The sequence below is a fragment of the Nerophis ophidion genome, linkage group LG04, assembly GCF_033978795.1.
Source record: "Nerophis ophidion isolate RoL-2023_Sa linkage group LG04, RoL_Noph_v1.0, whole genome shotgun sequence".
NCBI lineage: Eukaryota > Metazoa > Chordata > Actinopteri > Syngnathiformes > Syngnathidae > Nerophis > Nerophis ophidion.
In genome coordinates, this window is record NC_084614.1 from 18,485,990 (window position 1) to 18,507,068 (window position 21,079).

Consider the following 21,079-nt stretch of genomic DNA (forward strand, 5'->3'; position numbering starts at 1 on the left):
TAGGTACACTTCAACTGTGAGAGACATCCATCCATCCATTTGCTACCGCTTATTCCTTTTCGGGGTCGCGGGGGGCGCTGGCGCCTATCTTAGCTACAATCGGGCGGAAGGCGGGGTTCACCCTGGACAAATCGCCACCTCATCGCATGTGAAAAAAAATCCAGGAATTCACATTATAGGAATTTTAAAGAATTTATTTGTAAATTATGGTGGAAAATACGTATTTGGTCAACCATTCAAAGCTCTCACTGATGGAAGGAGGTTTTGGCTCAAAATCTCACGATACATGGCCCCATTCATTCTTTCCTTAACACGGATCAATCGTCCTGTCCCCTTAGCAGAAAAACAGCCCCAATGCATGATGTTTCCACCCCCATACTTCACAGTAGGTATGGTGTTCTTGGGATGCAACTCAGTATTCTTCTGCCTCCAAACGCGACGAATTGAGTTTATACCAAAAAGTTCTATTTTGGTTTCATCTGACCACATGACATTCTCCCAATCCTCTGCTGTATCATCCATGTATCCATTTTGGTATAAACTCAACTCGTCGTGTTTGAAGGAAGAAGAATACTGAGTTGCATCCCAAGAACACCATACCTACTGTGAAGCATGGGGGTGGAAACATCATGCTTTGGGGCTGTTTTTCTGCTAAGGGGACAGGACGATTGATCCGTGTTAAAGAAAGAATGAATGGGGCCATGTATCGTGAGATTTTGAGCCAAAACCTCCTTCCATCAGTGAGAGCTTTGAATGGTTGACCAAGTACTTATTTTCCAGCATAATTCACAAATAAATTCTTTAAAATTCCTACAATGTGAATTCATGGATTTTTTTTCCACATTCTGTCTCTCACAGTTGAAGTGTACCTATGATGAAAATTACAGACCTCTGTCATCATTTTAAGTGGGAGAACTTGCAAAATTGGTTGCTGACTGAATACTTTTTTGCCCCACTGTACCGAATAATTGTTGGGCGTCGTAAAAAAAACAAAACAAAACTTTAAGCTGAAGAGGCTAATTAGCATAAAGGTCAAAGGGGATTTTCATGCACAAAATAATTAAATGTTTGCAAAATAAAACAATCCGGGTGTCCAAAATGGGAGATGTTGTCCAATTCATTATTATATCAGGCCTGGGCAATTATTTTGCCAAATTTAGAGGAAAAAAAATGTGTCGAACGCTAATACAGAACCTCACAATAATGTCTGATTGAATTGTTAAAAACGTTATGAAAGACCACCTTAAAAAAAGGGAATGGATTTTAAAAATTTTTTTGCTGAATGAGACACCCAGAATGTACTTTAAAATAAAGAATGTGGGATTTACAATATTACCTATGAACGATAAAACACTGAATATCGACAACATATGAACATCACGCCGCCTCTTGATTGACATATTTTACAATCAAGCCAAAGGCAACAAACACAACAAAATATGAACGCTAAGGGTACAAAAAAAAAATCTGATACATCACTAAGCTTTAGAACTTTGCTGTAGAAATCTCCTTCCGCATCTGTCCCTGACACCCGCGTTTCAGGCTGGCCGCTCTGGAACCACTCAGTGGAAACGCGCCCCACCCACGCTACTTGGTGCCTCATCCAAGCTGCTGTGACTTAAATTTTGCTTGAATGCACGTCATTTATTTGCTCAATACTGTATTGTTTAAAGCAGGGGTCCCCAAACTACAGCCCGCTGGCCGAATACGGTCCGCCAGCGTCCAAAATCCGGCTCGCGGGTAAAAAAATAACAAAGGTTAATTCATAATTTTTTTATCATTATTATTAATTTTTTATTCTGTCCTTTCCAGCCCATCCATCAATCCATTTCCCACCGCTTGTTACTCTCAGGGTCTCCTAGCCGCGCAGGCAAGTCATTTTGTCTAAAAATGCGTTTTCCCATCGATAACATGACGTCATCATGTGCACGCTCTTTCTGTCAATTAGTGCACAATGAGGGATAAAAATGGCAAAATCGTGGGGGCAACGTAATATAGACTCTGAATGTAGAGTTTTTAAACATCAGTGGACGTGTGACTTGTTTTTGTTTATGTATATATATATATATATATATATATATTATATATATATATATACATACATATATATATATACATATATATATATATGTATGTATATATATATATATGTATAATATGTATATATATATATATATGTATGTATATATATATATATACATATATATGTATGTATATACAGTATATATATGTGTATATATATATACACATATATATGTATATATATGTATGTATATATGTATATATATGTGTATATATATATATATATGTGTATATATATGTATATATATATATATATATATATATATATATATATGTATATATGTATGTGTGGGAAAAATCACAAGACTACTTCATCTCTACAGAACTGTTTCATGAGGGGTTACCTCAATTTGAGGGATTGAGGTAACCCCTCATGAAACAGTTCTGTAGAGATGAAGTAGTCTTGTGATTTTTCCCACACATACTACCACGGTATCGAGCACTATTCTCTGGATAATCTAATTAATATATATATGTATATATATATATATATATATATATAGCCAAATTTTTTGTAACCTAAAAAGTTTGGGAACCCCTGGTTTAAAGCTAGAGTTCTTACTCTTTTTGAACCAGGGGCTCACTCAAATATCAAAATTGAATCGTAATCGCACTCTTGATTTTAATCGTACACAATAGTTCCATCTAACATACATACTGTTTACAACCTTGTCAAATGATAACAAAGATGATTATTCATTCAACACATAAACCTTAGGTTCAGGTCAGGCTGATTATTAAAAAAAAAAAAGGACGAACCACATAATAAACTTTCTGAATTTATTTCATGCATCCATATTTGCTTTTGAGATACTCCTACTTATCTCACCAAATGATGTATAACATAATTCACAATTTTTTTATTCGTGGTTTATATGTTATTACTTACGCAGTATATTGTGAATAAGTTGAGAACAGGATGTGATCACAAATTTTAGCAACTGCTATGTAAAGGAAAAGAAGTAGGATTAAATAAGCTCTGCTTCTTCCTACTCCTTTTCGCACATGTTGTCAGCATGCACGTTCCAAATAAACTCAAACTCAAATATACTGCATAAGAAGAGACTCGCAAGAGCAGGGGACGCGGTTGGGAGAGTGACTGTGCCGGCAACCTGAGGGTTCCTGGTTCAATCCCCACCTTCTACCATCCGAGTCACGTCCGTTGCGTCCTTGAGTGAGACACTTCACCCTTGCTCCTGATGGGGTCCTGGTTAGCGCCTTGCATGGCAGCTCCCGGCATCAGTGTGTGTGAATGGGTGAATGTGGAAATAGTGTCAAAGCGCTTTGAGTTCCTTAAAAAGGTAGTAAAGTGCTATATTAGTACAATCCACTTACTCCTGAATAAGTGACGAAAAATAAATCCGACACATAATTATGTTGTTCTAAACTAAATTAATTATACCGTATTTCCTTGAATTGCCGCCCGGCATATAGTATGCGCCTGCCTTCAATTACTGCCGGGTCAAACTCGCTTCCCAAAATAATTAGCGGATGCTTACTATTACCGCCGGGTCAAACTTGTGACCTCTCGAGTGACACTTCCCCTGTCATCATTTTCAAAATGGAGGAGGCCGATCTCAATACCGGTAATTTGAAATCGCATAAAGGGAAGAAGATTAAGAGTTATTCAGTAGGATTTAAGGTCCAAGCAATTGATGCTAAAAAGAACAGTAAGCAGCTATATTTTATTGATATATTGGTACCTGTGGAGAGGTGGAGCCAACGGTCCGACAGACAGGCCAAGATGGCGGCGAGGAGACGGCGAGCGAGCAGAGAGGAGGAGCGGAAGAGCGACCTGGACTGAGGTTTTATTGAAAAATAAACAAAATCAAACTGTTCAAGCCGTGTCCTTCCTTGGTGGTCCTGGGAACCCGCAAGGCGACGGCTTGAGACCATCACAATACCGTAGCTAAGTGTGTCAAATATGAGTCATTAAATGACTCCCGCCTCCTGGTGGTAGAGGGCGCTAGTGATCCTTCTTGCGACTACTCGGCTGCAGAAGAAGTGAAATGAGTGACGTGATATGTTCTGGAGGAGGTAATAAAAGAAGATCTCCATCGAGACAGAGAGACTTTTAAAACTGAAGAAAGATAAGGAAGACTTCTATAAACAAGTTATCGATGCTTTTGATCAGAAGGAGCTGGCATGGACTATGTTTATAAGTAAAGGTAAGACCGTAATAACGTTTTTTTTTAATCAAATGTGCTTTTCATGATGGTATCCTTACACCACACTCAAATTTTTACTGCATGCCTATGGTAAGTGCCGGAGTGAGAAGAGGTTTTAAAATAATTAGCGCATGCTTACTTTTACCGCATGCCTTTGGTAAGCGCAGCAGTGAGAAGAGGTTTTGAATTAATTAGCGCCCCGGCGGCAATTCAAGGAAATACGGTATGTTAATTTATCTGTATAATGTAAAGTGTCCTTAAGTTCGGAAAGGCGCTTATAAATACAATTTATTATTATTATAATTAATATTTTCCTTAACTAAACCAACAAAACTACAGGACTTTAGTTATAATTTCTGTACGAATTTAGCTCAAGACTTTGTTTGAGGTTACTGCCACAAGTGGTGGGAAAGTGTATTACAACCCATACGCACCACAGCTGATAAATATTCGACAATATTTTTTGGTGGCTCTCTAGGTCAGTGGTTCTCAAATGGGGGTCCGCCTACCCCTGGGGGTACTTGAAGGTATGCCAAGGGGTACGTGAGATTTTTTTTTAATATTCTAGAAATAGCAACAATACAAAAATCCTTTATAAAAATATTTATTGAATAATACTTCAACAAAATATGAATGTAGGTTCATTAACTGTGAAAAAAAATGCAACAATGTAATATTCAGTGTTTACAGCTAGATTTTTTGTGGACATGTCCCATAAATATTGATTTTTTTGTGAAGAAATGTTTAGAATTAAGTTCATGAATCCAGATGGATCTCTATTACAATCCCCAAAGAGGGCACTTTATGTTGATGATTACTTCCATGTGTAGAAAACTTTATTAGGGACCCTATTGAATTTCTAAGGTTTTATTATTATTCTTTATTATTATTATTATACTGCCGCCTCTTTGAGCTGTAATTTGAACCCCTTAACATGCTTCAAAACCCACCAAATCTGACACACACATCAGGACTGGCGAAAATTGCGATCAAATCAAAAAACCAAACCCCGAAACACAAAATTGCGCTAAAGCGCCCCCAGGAACAAAACACAGACAAAACTGTCTCTAACTTCCAGTAGGAATGCCGTAGAAACATGAAACAAAAACCACTATGTAGGTCTCAGTTAGACCTAGATTTCATCCACTTACCGCCCCAGCTAAAATCAACAGGAAGTTTGCCATTCCCACTTCAATGCAACAGCTGCATTCCTTTCACTATGCATTATAGTCTCTAAATGGCGGCAGCAAGGCGTCCTTATAAAATGCCCAAGCCAATTTACAACTGTTATTTCTTTATGTCTTTTTTTCAACCAAAAATGCTTTGCTCTGATTAGGGGGTACTTGAATTAAAAAAATGTTCAAAGGGGGTACGGCACTGAAAAAAGGTTAAGAACCACTGCTCTATGGTTAAGAAAAGTAGGTCAGGATTATATTTGAGGTGTTTTTTGCACTGACGGATGCATTGACCTTATAACTGATTGTTTATATCAACCGCCACCGCCTTTCAGGTAACCATCCTTGGTTAAGGTAAAGGAGCATATACGCTCAAAATAAATTGCATGCGGATTAATTTTCTGTGATTAATCACGGGAGTTAACTCATTATTTTTTCACCGCCCTAATTATAACACACAAAGCTCGAATGCGAATATTTCCCATTATTGCTAGCTTGGCATATACCGATCCACATTGGATTGTACAAAGTACAAAATGTATCCAAGTGCATCCTTCCACTTTCCCCGTCGGGACTTTAGAGAAAATAAAGCTACGTCTCAGTCACGACCCCTGCCGGAAAGTTGTCCTTTTCCTTATTGCTTAACGGGGACAGCGCTAACAGCATTAGAAGGATTACAGCCGGCAGGTATGTGTCTAAGCCAGGGGTCACCATCCTTTTTGAAACCAAAAGCTACTTCTTGGGTACTGGTTAATGCGAAGGGCTACCAGTTGGATACACACTTAAATAAATTGCCAGAAATAGCCAATTTGCTCAATTTACCTTAAATAAATAAATCTATATATATATATATATATATATAAAAATGGCTATTTCTGTCTCTCATTCCGTCGTACTTTTTTTTTCCTTTTATGGAAGGTTTTTTGTAGAGAATAAATGATGAAAAAACACTTATTTGAACGGTTTAAAAGAAGAGAAAACAGGGAAAAAATAAAAATTAAATTTTGAAAGAGTTTATCTTCAATTTCGACTCTTTAAAATTCAAAATTCAACCAAAAAAAGAAAAGGGCAAAAAGCTAATTCGAATATTTTTGAAAAAATTTAAAAAATAATTTATGGAACATCATTAGTAATTTTTCCTGATTAAAATTAATTTTAGAATTTTGATGACAAGTTTTAAATAGGTTAAAATCCAATATGCACTTTGTTGGAATATATAACAAATTGAACCAAGCTATATTTCTATCAAAGACAAATCATTATTTCTTCTAGATTTTCCAGAACAAAAATTTTAAAAGAAATTCAAAAGACTTTGAAATAAGATTTAAATTTGATTGTAAAGATTTTCTAGATTTGACAGAATATATATTTTTTAATTTTAATCATAATAAGTTTTAAGAAATATTTCACAAATATTCTTCGTCGAAAAAACAGAAGCTAAAATGAAGTGTTAAAATAAAATGTATCTTTTATTCTTTACAATAAAAAAATAAATTTACTTGAACATTGATTTAAATTGTCAGGAAAGAAGAGGAAGGAATTTAAAAGGTAAAAAAGTTTTATGTGTTTAAAAATCTTAAAATCATTTTTAAGGTTGTATTTTTGCTCTAAAATTGTCTTTCTGAAATGAATGAATTTATTTAAACAATTCAATAAATTTATTTAAACAAGTGAAGATCAAGTCTTTAAAATATTTTCTTGGATTTTCAAATTTTATTTGAGTTTGTCCCTCTTAGAATTAAAAATGTCGGGCAAAGCGAGTCCAGCTTGCTAGTAAATAAATACAATTTTAAAAATAGAGGCAGCTCACTGGTAAGTGCTGCTGTTTGATCTATTTTTAGAACAGGCCAGCGGGCTACTCATCTGGTCCTTACGGGCTACCTGGTGCCACCGCGTTGGTGACCCCTGGTCTCGGCTTTCATCTTCCAAGTTGTTCTGGATCAGCTTGTCCAGGACGCCATCTCTTGGTTGCTTTGTTGGGTGTGCTCCTGTCTCTGGCCATGCTCCCTCCACCCCAGCAGACGACGGTGTGGAACACCATAGAGGCCACCACAGTGTTTATGTTTCTTTTACTTTTTATTCATCGCTTTATGTAGAAGTGGCTGGTTACATCAGCTCCAATACTTTAATGTCTTTCATGTCCTTTGTGTTCTTTGATGTTTGATGTTTCCCTTCACATGTAAGAGGGATGTGTACCGTGGCTTTGAGTAGTTTTTTTCCCTTGGCCTCGGTCTGGACCCCCTCTCCAGGGGCCCAGGGTTAGACCTATTTTTTTTAAAATTTTAATCTTATTTTTTTCTCCCATTCCCCCCACTTGTTTACCTGTATCTCACCTTTTTTGTAAGGGGCGCCGGAAGTTGGCAGACCTGTCAGCGATCCTGTTCTGTCTGCCTGCGATGTTTGTCTGATCTTGAATGGGATTGTGCTGAACATTTTTCCTCTCCCGTCCCTGTCCTCCTAGATCTACTCTTGGTTTCCTGCCGCTAACGCCCCTCAGCAACTGTCGCCATGGCAGCCGAGAAAGCCGAAATGGATGCGTTGAAAAAGGAATGCGACGGCCTCCGGGCGCAGATCGAGGTGACCGCCCTGATTTGGCGTGAAGGAAATTCCGCCAAATAAAACCGTCGCTTATCTTTCTCTGTTTGACGTTTCCTGTGACTGCCAGGCGGCTCGCAAGGGCGTGAACGACACCACCATGTCGGCGGCGGCGGGCAGCGTGGCGGCCGTGGGTCGCGTTCAGCTGAAGCAGAGGAAGACGCTCAAGGGTCACCTGGCCAAAATCTACGCCATGCACTGGTCGGCTGACTCCAGGTGAGCGTCGCTCTCATCGCACGGGTGGAATTGGGGAGTTTGATTGATTGATTGATACTTTTATCAGTAGATTGCACAGATTGCACATATTCCAATACTCAGTGGCCTAGTGGTTTGAGTGTCCGCTCTGAGATCGGTAGGTTGGGAGTTCAAACCCCAGCCGAGTCATACCAAAGACTATAAAAAAATTGGACCCATTGCCTCCCTCCTCAGCATCAAGGGTTGGAATTGGGGGTTAAATCACCATAAATGATTCCCGGGCGCTGCTCCCCTCACTTCCCAGGTGGGGAGATAAAAGGGATGGGTCAAATGCAGAGGACAAATTTCACCACACCTAGTGTGTGACAATCATTGGTACTTTAACTATAACTTTGTATGGTAACACCCAAATAAGTTTTTCAACTTGTTTAAGTCGGGGTCCACGTTAATCAATTCATGATTAGGGAGAGGGGGAGCAGAGGAGAAAAGAAAAGAAACGGCAGATCAACTGGTCCAAAAAGGGGGTCCACCCAACTAAAGTACACAATTGAGTCCCAAGATGGGACCCAAATGCTCCCGTTGAGGTATAAATATCTTCTCAAAATACGACAACAACGCTCTAAATCTAACTATATAAAGCCAAATCAAGTTGTTGTTCTCGTGTGCGGCACCTGAAAACAAGGTTATGATGATTGACAGTCTATAAGTTATTTTCACATTTTAATGTATAAAATATACAAATCACTAGGGCTGCGAATCTTTGGGTGTCCCACGATTCGATTCAATCATGATTCTTGGGGTCGCGATTCGATTATAAATCGATTTCTTCGATACAACGCGATTCTCGATTCAAAAACGATATTGTAACGATTCAAAACGATTCTCTATTCAATCAATACGTAGGATTTCAGCAGGATCTATAAGTTATTTTCACATTTTAATGTATAAAATATACAAATCACTAGGGCTGCGAATATTTGGGTGTCCCACGATTCGATTCAATCACGATTCTTGGGGTCACGATTCAAGTATAAATCGATTTTTTTCGATTCAACGCGATTCTCGATTCAAAAACGATATTTTCCCGATTCAAAACGATTCTCTATTCAATGAATACGTAGGATTTCAGCAGGATCTATAAGTTATTTTCACATTTTAATGTATAAATTATACAAATCACTAGGGCTGCGAATCTTTGGGTGTCCCACGATTCGATTCAATCATGATTCTTGGGGTCGCGATTCGATTATAAATCGATTTCTTCGATTCAACGCGATTCTCGATTCAAAAACGATATTTTTACGATTCAAAACGATTCTCTATTCAATCAATACGTAGGATTTCAGCAGGATCTACGCCAGTCTGCTGACATGCTAGCGGAGTAGTAGATTTTTTTTAAAAAGCTTTTATAATTGTAAAGGACAATGTTTTATCAACTGATTGCAATAATGTAAATTTGTTTTAACTATTAAACGAACCAAAAATATGACTTATTTTATGTTTGTGAAACCATTGGACACAGTGTGTTGTCAAGCTTATGAGATGCGATGCAAGTGTGAGCCACTATTGTTCTTTTTAAAAAAAAAATTAAATGTCTAATGATAATGTCAACGAGGGATTTTTAATCACTGCTATGCTGAAATTATAACTAATATTGATATTTTGTTAATAATATTTTTGTTTCACTACTTCTGGTTTGTTCTGTGTCGTGTTTGTGTCTTCTCTCAATTGCTCTGTTTATTGCAGTTCTGAGTGTTGCTGGGTCAGGTTTGGTTTTGGAATTGGATTGCATTGTTATGGTATTGCTGTGTCTTGTTTTGTTGGATTGATTAAAAAAAAAGCGAATCGATTCTGAATCGCACAACGTGGGAATCGCGATTCAAATTCGAATTGATTTTTTCCCACACCCCTACAAATCACTATCGCAATATGAGAGAAAAATTCACAATTAAGTTTTTTCTCAAACACTTGTCCAAGAAGACCATGGGAAATTCACGTTAAAAAATCTATTCGTACGGTTTACACTACACCAGTGGTTCTTAACCTGGGTTCGACCGAACCCGAGGGGTTCGACGAGTCGGCCTCAAGAGTTCGGGACACACCCGACTCATCGTGTAAATAAAAACTTCTCCCTATCCGCATATTATGGTGTGGGCGTTGCTTCCTACCGGTCCCACTGACATACACGTCACAGGAGCCATGCGTGCAGTTTTTAACAACATTTTTAATACTTATAGATTTTCTCAAAGTCTTTCTCCTGCAGAACGTGACTTTTCAGTCACGTCCGTATCCTCTCTCCTCCCTGCTCTCGGCCGCTCACTGTCAGCTGTGTCTCGCCGTCAACACATGCCCCGCCCTCCTCCGATTGTGCTCGTCCTCCGCACCATAGACAGAGGCGGTGACCTTTGCTCCTGCAGGAGCGCTGGCCACACCTCCTTCCCCCAAACAATGTTCCCTCTAATTTTTCACATGCGTGACCAAACGCAAAAACTACTTGAGCATTCAGTGGAGGACTTATGAGCAACGTCAGATGTGCACACCTGTCCCAAACCTGACTAAATACCTAGTTGCATGTTTTATTATTATAATCAAATGACAGCAGTCATTTCTATGGGATATTTTTCCAATATAACATTTTGTTTTTCATGAGCTGTGTACTAGTATTGTCAGTCTGGGTGGGGGTCCTGCTTTGGAAATAATTTGTACCCCTTTCCGATATCACATATAGTTCCCACTAAAACATTCACATGTTGCACAATGAGATGTAAACATGGGATCATGTGTACATTCCTGTAACTTTCAGTTCGTAAAATCTATATTTATTAGGATTTCTTTAATCTAATAACATCATTTCATAATCAATATTTATAAATCAATATTGAATTAAGAAAAAAAACACATTTTCTTTTTCACTACGGAAGGGTTCGGTGAATGCGCATATGAAACTGGCGGGGTTCGGTAACTCCAACAAGGCTAAGAACCGCTGCATTACACTAAGTTTACTCATCCATTCATTCATTTTCTACCGCTTGTCCCGATTTGGGTCAATGATTAATATAATTTTGTGCAATGATCCTGCCAATGTCACCTCAGTATGATTGCCAGATCATTCCGATGTAACAAAGTTGGAGGTCTTTCCTGACTTTATTTAACCAATTTTGCCCCTTAGTAACACATTTTTAAAGGCGCGAATTACACAGCAATGCATTTATTTAAAAAGCATACCTTGACAGCGAATAGTAAGTACCGTATTTTCCGCACTTATAGTGCGATGAATTTTAAAACTGTGTTCATATATAAGGCGCACCGCATTATAAGGCGCATAGAATAGATGCTACAGTAGAGGCTGGGGTCACGTTATGCATCCTTTAGATCAGGGGTGTCCAACTCAAATAGAGAGTGGGCCAAAATTTTAAACGGAACAATGCCGCGGGCCAAGGTTAAACAAATTAACCTTTTAATAGGGACCCAAACAAGTTTTGCATTGAATATTGAACAAGCAAGGCTTATATAAATGATAAATGGGTTGTACTTGTATAGCGCTTTTCTACCTTCAAGGTACTCAAATCGCTTTGACACTACTTCCACATTTACCCATTCACACACACATTCACACACTGATGGAGGGAGCTGCCATGCAAGGCGCCAACCAGCACCCATCAGGAGCAAGGGTGAAGTGTCTTGCTCAGGACACAAGGGACGTGACGAGGTTGGTACTAGGTGGGATTTGAACCAGGGACCCTCGGGTTGCGCACGGCCACTCTCCCACTGCACCACGCCGTCCCTATAACTTATAACTTTATAGTGACATGCAAAATCCAGTTTCAAATAGTAATAATAATAATTAAAAAAATATCAATGGTATATCAAAAAAAATTTAATTAAAAATTGAATGAGTCTTTTCTATTTGCAGTCTTCTGAGGTAAATATCAAAATAAACTTTTTCCACAGGCTAATAATACATTTGAAAATAAAATAACAATAATGAATGAATCAAACATTCAAGCCTTGAAGTAGCAAGAGAAAGTGCATGAATAAATTGTTAATTGATGCTCAGTTTGCTCCACTGATTTGCTTTACCACTGATATATGGAAAAAGCAATAATTATATAACTTAATAGTGCAAAATCAACTTTAAAAAAAAAAAACAACAAAAAACATCAATGGTAAAATTAATACAATTTAAATAAAACATTTAATGCCTCTTTTCTATTTGCAGCCTTCTGAGGTAAATATCAACATTACATTTTTCCACAGGCTAATAAATCTTAAAATAAAATAACAATGAGATCGGTGGGGTTGGGGGTGGGGGGCGGGGATAGGTGGTAGCGGGGGGTGCATATTGTAGTGTCCCGGGAGAGTTAGTGCTGCAAGGGGTTGTGGGTATTTGTTCTGTTGTGTCTATGTTGTGTTACGGTGCGGATGTTCTCCCGAAATGTGTTTGTCATTCTTGTTTGGTGTGGGTTCACAGTGCGGCGCATATTTGTAACAGTGTTAAAGTTGTTTATACGGCCACCCTCAGTCTGACCTGTATGGCTGTTGACCAAGTATGCTAGCATTCACTTAAGTGTGTGTATAAGTCGCATATATTATGTGTTTGTATGGAGGAAAAGCTGACGTGACAACATATTGTAGACAAAGCTAAAGGCAGAGAAATTCGGGAAAATGGTTGGAAAATTGGGAGAGTCGGCAAGTATGAGTAATAGCAGCGAATGCAGTGTTATAGCGGCTCTGCCGCTGTATGATACCGGCGGGCCAGCTCTAATGTTAATTTGATATTGCCTCAAGGGCCAAATGAAATTGCACGGCGGGCCAAATTTGGCCCGGGGGCCAGAGTTTGACACCCATGCTTTAGATGGAGCTGCGCTAAAGGGAATGTCAACAAAACAGTCAGATAGGTCAGTCAAACTTTATGAATAGATTACAAACCAGCGTTCTGACCACTCTGTTCACTCCCAAAATGAATAAACAGCTGTTTTATGTAAATGGGATTTTATTAATCTGAATGCGCGAGGCGTGTCGTTTTAATTTCCATTTGTGTTTATGTAAAGACCCCCAAATGGCTCCTACTGAGAGACATGATTTCAGGAAGGCAGGAATTGTCACTGAACTGCTAGACAACAGCAGCGACACTGACTCCATTAATGACGTCATATATCCCAGCATGCACCACGCGCTTCTTCTTCTACGGGGGAAAATGAAGTCGACGGCTGCTTACCGTAGTTGCGAGACCTGTTGTGGCATGTTTAATTCGGACACTGAAGAAGAAGAATTCGAGAGATTCGTGGATGAGGAATAACTTAATAAAGTAAGCTCTAAGGCAGGGGTCGGGGAACCTTTTTGGCTGGGAGAGCCAAGAAGCCAAATATTTTAAAATGTATTTCCCTAAGAGCCATTTAATATTTTTTTATCACTGTACACAACTAAACACGTGCATTTTTAAGTAAGACCAGCATTTCTAGAGTATAATAGGTCTCTTATTCTTTGTAATAACATTGAGTACACAAATAATAACATTGTTATTCTGAAGCTAACTGTGGAGGGGGCGTGGCCTGCGGGCCCGCAGCGAAGGGGGGTGTTGCCAGGACCGGCCTCAATCAGCGTAGATGGCCCACCTGGTCCTTGTTATCTAATCACCTGTCGCTCTGTTATCAGCAGCAGCCAGGAGGAGAGACGGGGTTGGGGCTGGAGCCAGAGCGCGAGTGAGGACGAAAAAGAAAAAGATAATTGCTAGAAAGCAACTGAGAGACTTATTGAAAAATAAAACAATATTCTAACCCTAAAACAGGCTCTCATGTCGGTGCTCGATGATCTGAAGAACCCCCAGGAGGGCAAATTCTACACTAACCGATAATAAATAAATTACTTCTTACCATTAACGCAACTTCTTGAACATAAAAAAGCATGAGAATGTTTTATATTTTGAACGTTATTTTTAACACTGTGATTACAAGTGGAATTATTCATTACTTATCGTGTTAAGCAATGTCAGATCAGATTTATCCGAGAGCCAGATGCAGTCATCAAAAGAGCCACATCTGGCTCTAGAGCCATAGGTTCCCTACCACTGCTCTAAGGTTTATTTTATGTGTTGTGTTGTGTGACATTAACGTTTGAGCAACGTTGAGTTATTGATATATTGTTATTGCTTTGCACTATTTCGAGACGTCGTTAATGGAGTCAGTGTCGCTGCTGTTGTCTAGCAGTTCAGTGACAATTCCTGCTTTCCTGAAATCATGTCTCTCAATAGGAGCCATTTTGGGTTCTTTACATGAACACACAAATGGAAATGAAAACGGCACACCTGGCGCAGTCTTATATCCCAGCATGCACCGCGCGCTTCTTCTTCTACGGGGGGAAATGAAGTCGGCGGCTGCTTACCGTAGTTGTGAGACCTGTTGTGGCTCAATATTGGTCCATATATAAGGCGCACCGGATTATAAGGCCCACTGTCAGCTTTTGATAAAAAATAAATGATAAATTGGTTGTACTTGTATAGCGCTTTTCTACCTTCAAGGTACTCAAAGCGCTTTGACACTACTTCCACATTTACCCATTCACACACACATTCACACACTGATGGAGGGAGCTGCCATGCAAGGCGCCAACCAGCACCCATCAGGAGCAAGGGTGAAGTGTCTTGCTCAGGACACAACGGACGTGACGAGATTGGTACTAGGTGGGATTTGAACCAGGGACCCTCGGGTTGCGCACGGCCACTCTCCCACTGCGCCACGCCGTCCCAACATTTAGAACATTTTAGGTTTTTAGGTGCGCCTTATAGTGCGGAAAATACGGTAACAAGACGCCGTGTTCTTACCACAGAGGTGGTCAGTCATATCAACAGTTAAGTTTGAGACCTCGAGCAAAAGCACACATGAGAACATATTACGAGAAACAAAACTCGAGACTCGACTCGGGCAGGAGGGGGCGGTCATCCGTAGAGGCTCTGATGTCCGTCAAACTGTGGGCAGTGAAGCGACAACGGCATGTGATGCGGGTGGGTGAATTTTATTTTCCTGAGGAGTCGCTTGTCTTCGACCTTGGTGCTCTCAAAATAGCGATAACGCAGCCAGTCTGTCCAACAGAAGTCAACAAACAGCAGGTGTGTGTCCATGAAAGACGGAGAAGGAATTTGGAGCTCCTTCTCTAAGGGGGTTTCGTCGTACCAGTCAGGGGGGAAAAAAAATCCACATCAGAATCTTTGTGTTTTAGCGAGTTTGTTCATTCAATACCAATCAATCCATCAATATGTATTTGGACAGCCCTGAATCACAGGTTCTTCAAAGGTTTTCACAATACCACGGCATCTTCTGATTTGGACCCAAATCCTTTCAAGGAAAAACTCCAAAAGCACGAGATAGGGAAAAGATGAAACACTTGGAAGGTGCTGCAGATGTAGGGACCCCATTCTTGGGGGACCGGCTGCAGCGGACAGTTATTGATTTGTTACATTCATGATAATGTGAGAGTCTAGTATATCCGGAAGCCAGCAAAGGGTTGTAGGTAGGGGTGTAACGGTACGTGTATTTGTATTGAACCCTTTCGGTACGGGGGTTTCGGTTCAGTTCGGAGGTTTATCGAACGATTTTCCACACGGACATATTAGGTAGCGCACAGCAGGTTGTGTAAACAATGCAGAGCAAGCACAACACACAGCAGGGTTAGGACAACATGCAAAAGTCAGAGCTGGAAGACCCTCCTGCCTCGTTAACATCTCCCCTTCGGGAACACTTTGGCTGCGCGGTGCGATACAAAAATGGAGGATGTAGGTTTGCTGACATTGTTCAGCAGCAGTAGGGTACGCTTCTGCCAACACGTCAAACATGCTAACTCCTTTGAAGCGTCATCACCGCATTCAAGCAGCCTCTCCTCGGCGAGTCAGGCAGGGCTGAAGCAATAACAAATGTTTTTATAGCAGCAGATTTAAAACCATCCATACATCCATTTCCTACCACTTGTCCCGTTTGGGGTCACAGGGGGTTGCTGTATTGCATTAAAAACTAGATTTTGACCCACTTCTATGGTTGAAGAACAATAAGCCTAAGAGTGTTGATGAACAAGTTGAAAAACTTATTGGGGTGTTTGCATTCGTTGGTCAATTGTGCGGAATATGTACTGTACTGTGCAATCTACTAATAAAAGTCTCAATCAATCAATCAAAGAAAGCACTTTATATGTAGAAAGGTTTTGTCAAGAAACCATTCTTAGCCTTTTCTTTAGTTTTTATTTTATATATGTTGAACACATTAACCTTTGCAATGGAACCTGTGTGTATGTGTATGTTATGCCATTGTTTACAAATTTGGTAAATAAATAACCCAAAAAATTATATTTTATTGTTTTCTTACTGTACCGAAAATGAACCGAACCGTGACCCCTAAACCGAGGTACGTACCGAACCGAAATTTTTGTGTACCGTTACACCCCTAGTTGTAGGGGGATCTTCTTCCATGTAGACAAGTTGACAACGCAGGGACATCACAATTGACTGGGCCTTGGGACAGCTAGCGCGTCTTCCAGACAGGTACCTCTCCAGAAATGATCTGTGGCCACCTGGTATCTTCTCCAGACTCCATGTACGAAAGGGGGGCATTCCTGGTCCTCAAATGAATCATAATCATAACCATCTCCAAAGTGTTATCCAGTTTGCGATTTAGTAAATATACTACAAAAATCTGAGTGCCCACAGCTTTGCACAGCCTTAAGTTATTTGTGGCAGCTTTGGGGTACATTGACCGGCTGCCAGAATCTTCTAAATTTGTCGATGATCCCGCGCAACGCATAGTCCAATCAGCAGATGTTCTGGTATTAGGACTCCGACTAGGTGTCTTTGACTGAAAGATTTGCCATGCACCTGACACCCCACTTCTCCCAAGACAGTGTGCCCAGCAACAGGTTCTCTCGAACCCGAGCTTCTTGTCGAGAAGGTCTTGCCTGTTGGTCTATTCCATTGTTTAGATTTTGGGGAGCAGTGCAAAAAGAGGCCCCAAGAAAGTTAAGGCAAGAGAAAGACGCAAATCAGGAGAGATAAGGAAGAGGGAAGGGAAGCGTCTGTCTTCGTTGAGAGCCAAACAGAAGTTTGTAAATAAACATTGAAGAATAAGTAAAGATTGAGGAGTCACTTTCTACAGTGTGTAGTTCAGGTGCGGTCATGTGACTGTCAGGTTCTGTTAATTGTAGAAATGAGTCATGTGCTGGAAAAAGTCTGTCTAACAAGCCAACAGTATTTGCATCAATAGATAATGAATACATCTATGGATGATATCAGTAAATAAGAACGAAATTCAGTGTAACTGAGTAAAAGTAATACTTAAAATAAAAAGTATGTTGCATTAAAATTAAGGAACTCCGGGCGGATCTCATCCACCCCCGGGAACTTGCCACCGAGGAGTTTTTTAACTACCTCGGCAACCTCAGCCCCAGAAATAGGAGAGCCCACTACAGATTCCCCAGGCATTGCTTCCTCATAGGAAGATGTGCTGGTAGGATTGAGGAGGTCTTCTAAGTATTCCCTCTCACTGGATCGATTCGCAGCCGAGTGTGAAGCTACTGGGATGAGAATCAGCACCTCCAAGTCCGAGTCCATGGTTCTCGCCCGGAAAAGGGAGGAGTGCCATCTCCGGGTTGGGGAGGGGATCTTACCCCAAGTGGAGGAGTTGAAGTACCTCGGAGTGTTGTTCACGAGTGAGAGAAGAGTGGATCGTGAGGTCCACAGGTGGATCGGTGCGGCGTCTTCAGTAATGCGGACGCTGTATTGATCCGTTGTGGTGAAGAAGGAGCTGAGCCGGAAGGCAAAGCTCTTAATTTATTGGTCGATCTACGTTCCTATCCTCACCTATGGTCATGAGCTTTGGGTTATGACCGAAAGGACAAGATCACGGGTACAAGCGGCCGAAATTAGTTTCCTCCGCCGGGTGGCGGGGTTTCCTTTAGAGATAGGGTGAGAAGCTCTGTCATCCGGGAGGAGCTCAAAGTAAAGCCGCTGCTCCTCCACATCGAGAGGAGCCAGATGAGGTGGTTCGAGCATCTGGTCAGGATGCCCCCCGAACGCCTCCGTAGGGAGGTGTTTCGGGCACCTCCAACCGGTAGGAGGCCACGGGGAAGACCCAGGACACGTTGGGAAGACTATCTCTCCCGGCTGGCCTGGGAACGCCTCGGGATCCCCTGGGAGGAGCTGGACGAAGTGGCTGCTGCCCCCACGACACAACCTCGGATAAGCGGAAGAAGATGGATGGATGGATGAATGGATGGCATTAAAATTACTATGACAAGTACAATTTATCCAAAAATTAAACGACTTCAGTAAATATAATGCAATAATATTTCCCAACCTCTGATAACAACATTTAGAAAACAAAAGTGGAAATTGTAAGACTTTTTATGGCTGCGGTATATCCGCATTTTTTGGGGGGGTTTAAAACACGTCTCCTGGTGGCTGAATCACGAATAGTGGCACGCCTGGTTTGTTAACAAGTTGCGCGCACCCTCTTGTGTTTCCTACAGGCAAATGGTGAGTGCGTCACAGGACGGCAAACTTCTGGTGTGGGACACCTTCACGGGAAACAAGGTGAGTCCATCGCAGTGGGGCAGGGGCGTGTCAATCGCCGGCGTCCATCACAGTGATTTTTTCCACTTTCTAGCTGGTTGCCGTACCGCTGAAGTCTGCCTGGGTGATGAGCGTGGCCTTCGCCCCCTCCGCCAACCTGGTGGCCAGTGGCGGTCTGGACAATATGTGCACCGTCTACAACATCAAGGCGGCCAGCCCCAAGACCCTCAGGGAGCTGGACGCGCATACAGGTGACGCCGACCGCCGCCGTTGTTCTTCCTCGCCAAGAAGCTGAAAGTGAAACAACTTTTTTTTGGTTGCTAGGTTACCTGTCCTGCGCTCGCTTCCTTAACGACTCGGAGATCATCACAGCCTCCGGCGACACCACCTGGTGAGTTTGCTGGCCTTCACGTGGGATGTGACTCTCTGCAACGGACTAAATTCCTGTTCCTGTCCAGCTGCCTGTGGGATCTGGAGACGGGCAAGCAGAAAGTCATCTTCACCAACCACATCGGGGACTGCATGTCTCTGGCTCTGTCCCCCGACATGAACACCTTCATCTCGGGGGCCTGTGACTCCCTGGCCAAGTTGTGGGACGTGCGGGAAGGCGTCTGCAAGCAGACCTTCATCGGACACACCAGCGACATTAACGCCATCTCGGTGAGGGCGCCTCCCTCAAGGTAGCGTCCCCCAGGAGGACCAGTCATCATGTTGCTCTTCCCCTTCTCGCTGCAGTTCTTCCCGAACGGGAACGCCATCATCACGGGCTCGGACGACTGCAGCTGCAAGATGTACGACCTGCGCTCCGACCAGGAAGTGATCGGTTACCAGGACAGCAGTCTGAACGCCGGCGTCACGTCCGTGGCACTGTCCAACTCGGGCCGTCTCATTTTCGCCGGCTACGACGACTTCAACTGCCACATTTGGGATTCTCTGAAGGGCGAGAAAGTGGGTGAGTGGTCCTCGCCGCAGTGGTTCTCTCGACCGGGGTTGGACGCTCGCACGACTTTGCCGTCAAACCTCCTGCCCTTGTCCTCGTTTCCCTGCAGGCGTGCTGTCCGGTCACGACAACCGCGTGAGCTGCACCGGCGTCCCTGAAGACGGAATGGGTGTCTGCACAGGATCATGGGACAGTTTCCTGAAACTGTGGAACTGACAAGTCCCGGCTGGGGATCACGTCGAGAGAAGAAGGAGGCGAGGAGGACTAGGAGGCAGGCGGTCTTTGAGGGGGTTTCATCATGAGTGTCCTCTCTTTCTCTCTCTCTCTCGTCCTCATTGAGCTATGCAAAACAAAGCCGTTTCTTTTGTAAGCGGCTTCAGCGCAGGTGGAGAGTCCCGCTGTCCCCGCAGCAGCGTTTATTGAATGAAACCTTTATAAAAAGAACTAGTGAGCAGAGAATAAGCTCTTAAACTGGAAACACATTTAGAGTAAAACAGAAGCTCCTGCATGTTGAACAGTTTCAGGTTCTGTGTGTGTGTGACAATCATCGGCACTTTAACTTCAACTTGTTAAGCGGCCCTGCATCGTGATGTCTTGTAGAAGAAGGAGACGTGTGTCTGTGTCTGATAGAGACCGACGGTAGCGTGGACAAACTCGGTGTACAGTGGACTGCACTTCTGCGTCTTCAAAGCTAGAGACCCCGCCCCCTCCCTTTACTGTGCAGGTCCAACGATAAGCAGATGAATGAGCGGTCAATGTTCATGCCCAGGCCATCGTTTTGTAGGACTTTTACGTGCATGCAATTCCTCTGTAAAAACAATCTTTCTAATAAATAGAGAACTCTGCATTGACACTGAGTCAGTATGTGTGTGTCTTTACAGAATCAATCAAAGTTGACTTATATAGCCCTTAATTACAAGTGTCAGATCTCACATCAGGGCAAGAAAAAACTCGACCCAATGGGATACAATGAGAAACCTCGGAGGGGACCGCAGATGTGGGGGCCCCTGCCCTGGGTGACCGGTGCTATGGACGTCTAGTGGATGTCGTTAATAGTGTGGGAGTTCAGTCCACAGTGAGGCCAGCAGGGGATCATCTTGAGTGGAGACAAGTCAGATGCACAGATGAGTGGTCCACCCCGGGTCCCGACTTTGAACAGCGAGCGCCTCATTTGGGTTCACCTAATAACCTCTCCACGCTGGCATACTTGACAACCCTCCCGGATTTTCCGGGAGACTCCCAAAATTCAGCGCCTCTCCCGAAAACCTCCCGGGACAAATTTTCTCCCGAAAACCTCCCGAAATTCAGGCGGAGCCCGAGGCCACGCCCCATCCAGCTCCATGCGGACCTGAGTGAGGACAGCCTCTTTTCACGT

General features: G+C 42.1%; 1 protein-coding gene across 2 annotated transcripts in view; it reads left to right on the forward strand.

The window, feature by feature from the left end:
- The window catches only part of gnb3b (guanine nucleotide binding protein (G protein), beta polypeptide 3b), a 21,259-nt gene extending 702 nt beyond the window's left edge, over nt 1-20,557 (forward strand). For both annotated transcript variants that reach the window (XM_061897347.1, XM_061897346.1), the window contains exons 2-9: nt 7,887-8,002; nt 8,091-8,236; nt 18,722-18,785; nt 18,859-19,015; nt 19,089-19,155; nt 19,223-19,424; nt 19,500-19,716; nt 19,814-20,557. In XM_061897347.1, coding sequence (XP_061753331.1) covers nt 7,934-8,002; nt 8,091-8,236; nt 18,722-18,785; nt 18,859-19,015; nt 19,089-19,155; nt 19,223-19,424; nt 19,500-19,716; nt 19,814-19,920 — 1,029 coding nt within the window. In that variant the 5' untranslated portion in view covers nt 7,887-7,933 and the 3' untranslated portion in view covers nt 19,921-20,557. The remainder of the gene's footprint in view (nt 1-7,886; nt 8,003-8,090; nt 8,237-18,721; nt 18,786-18,858; nt 19,016-19,088; nt 19,156-19,222; nt 19,425-19,499; nt 19,717-19,813) is intronic.
- Nucleotides 20,558-21,079: the final 522 nt, after the last annotated feature.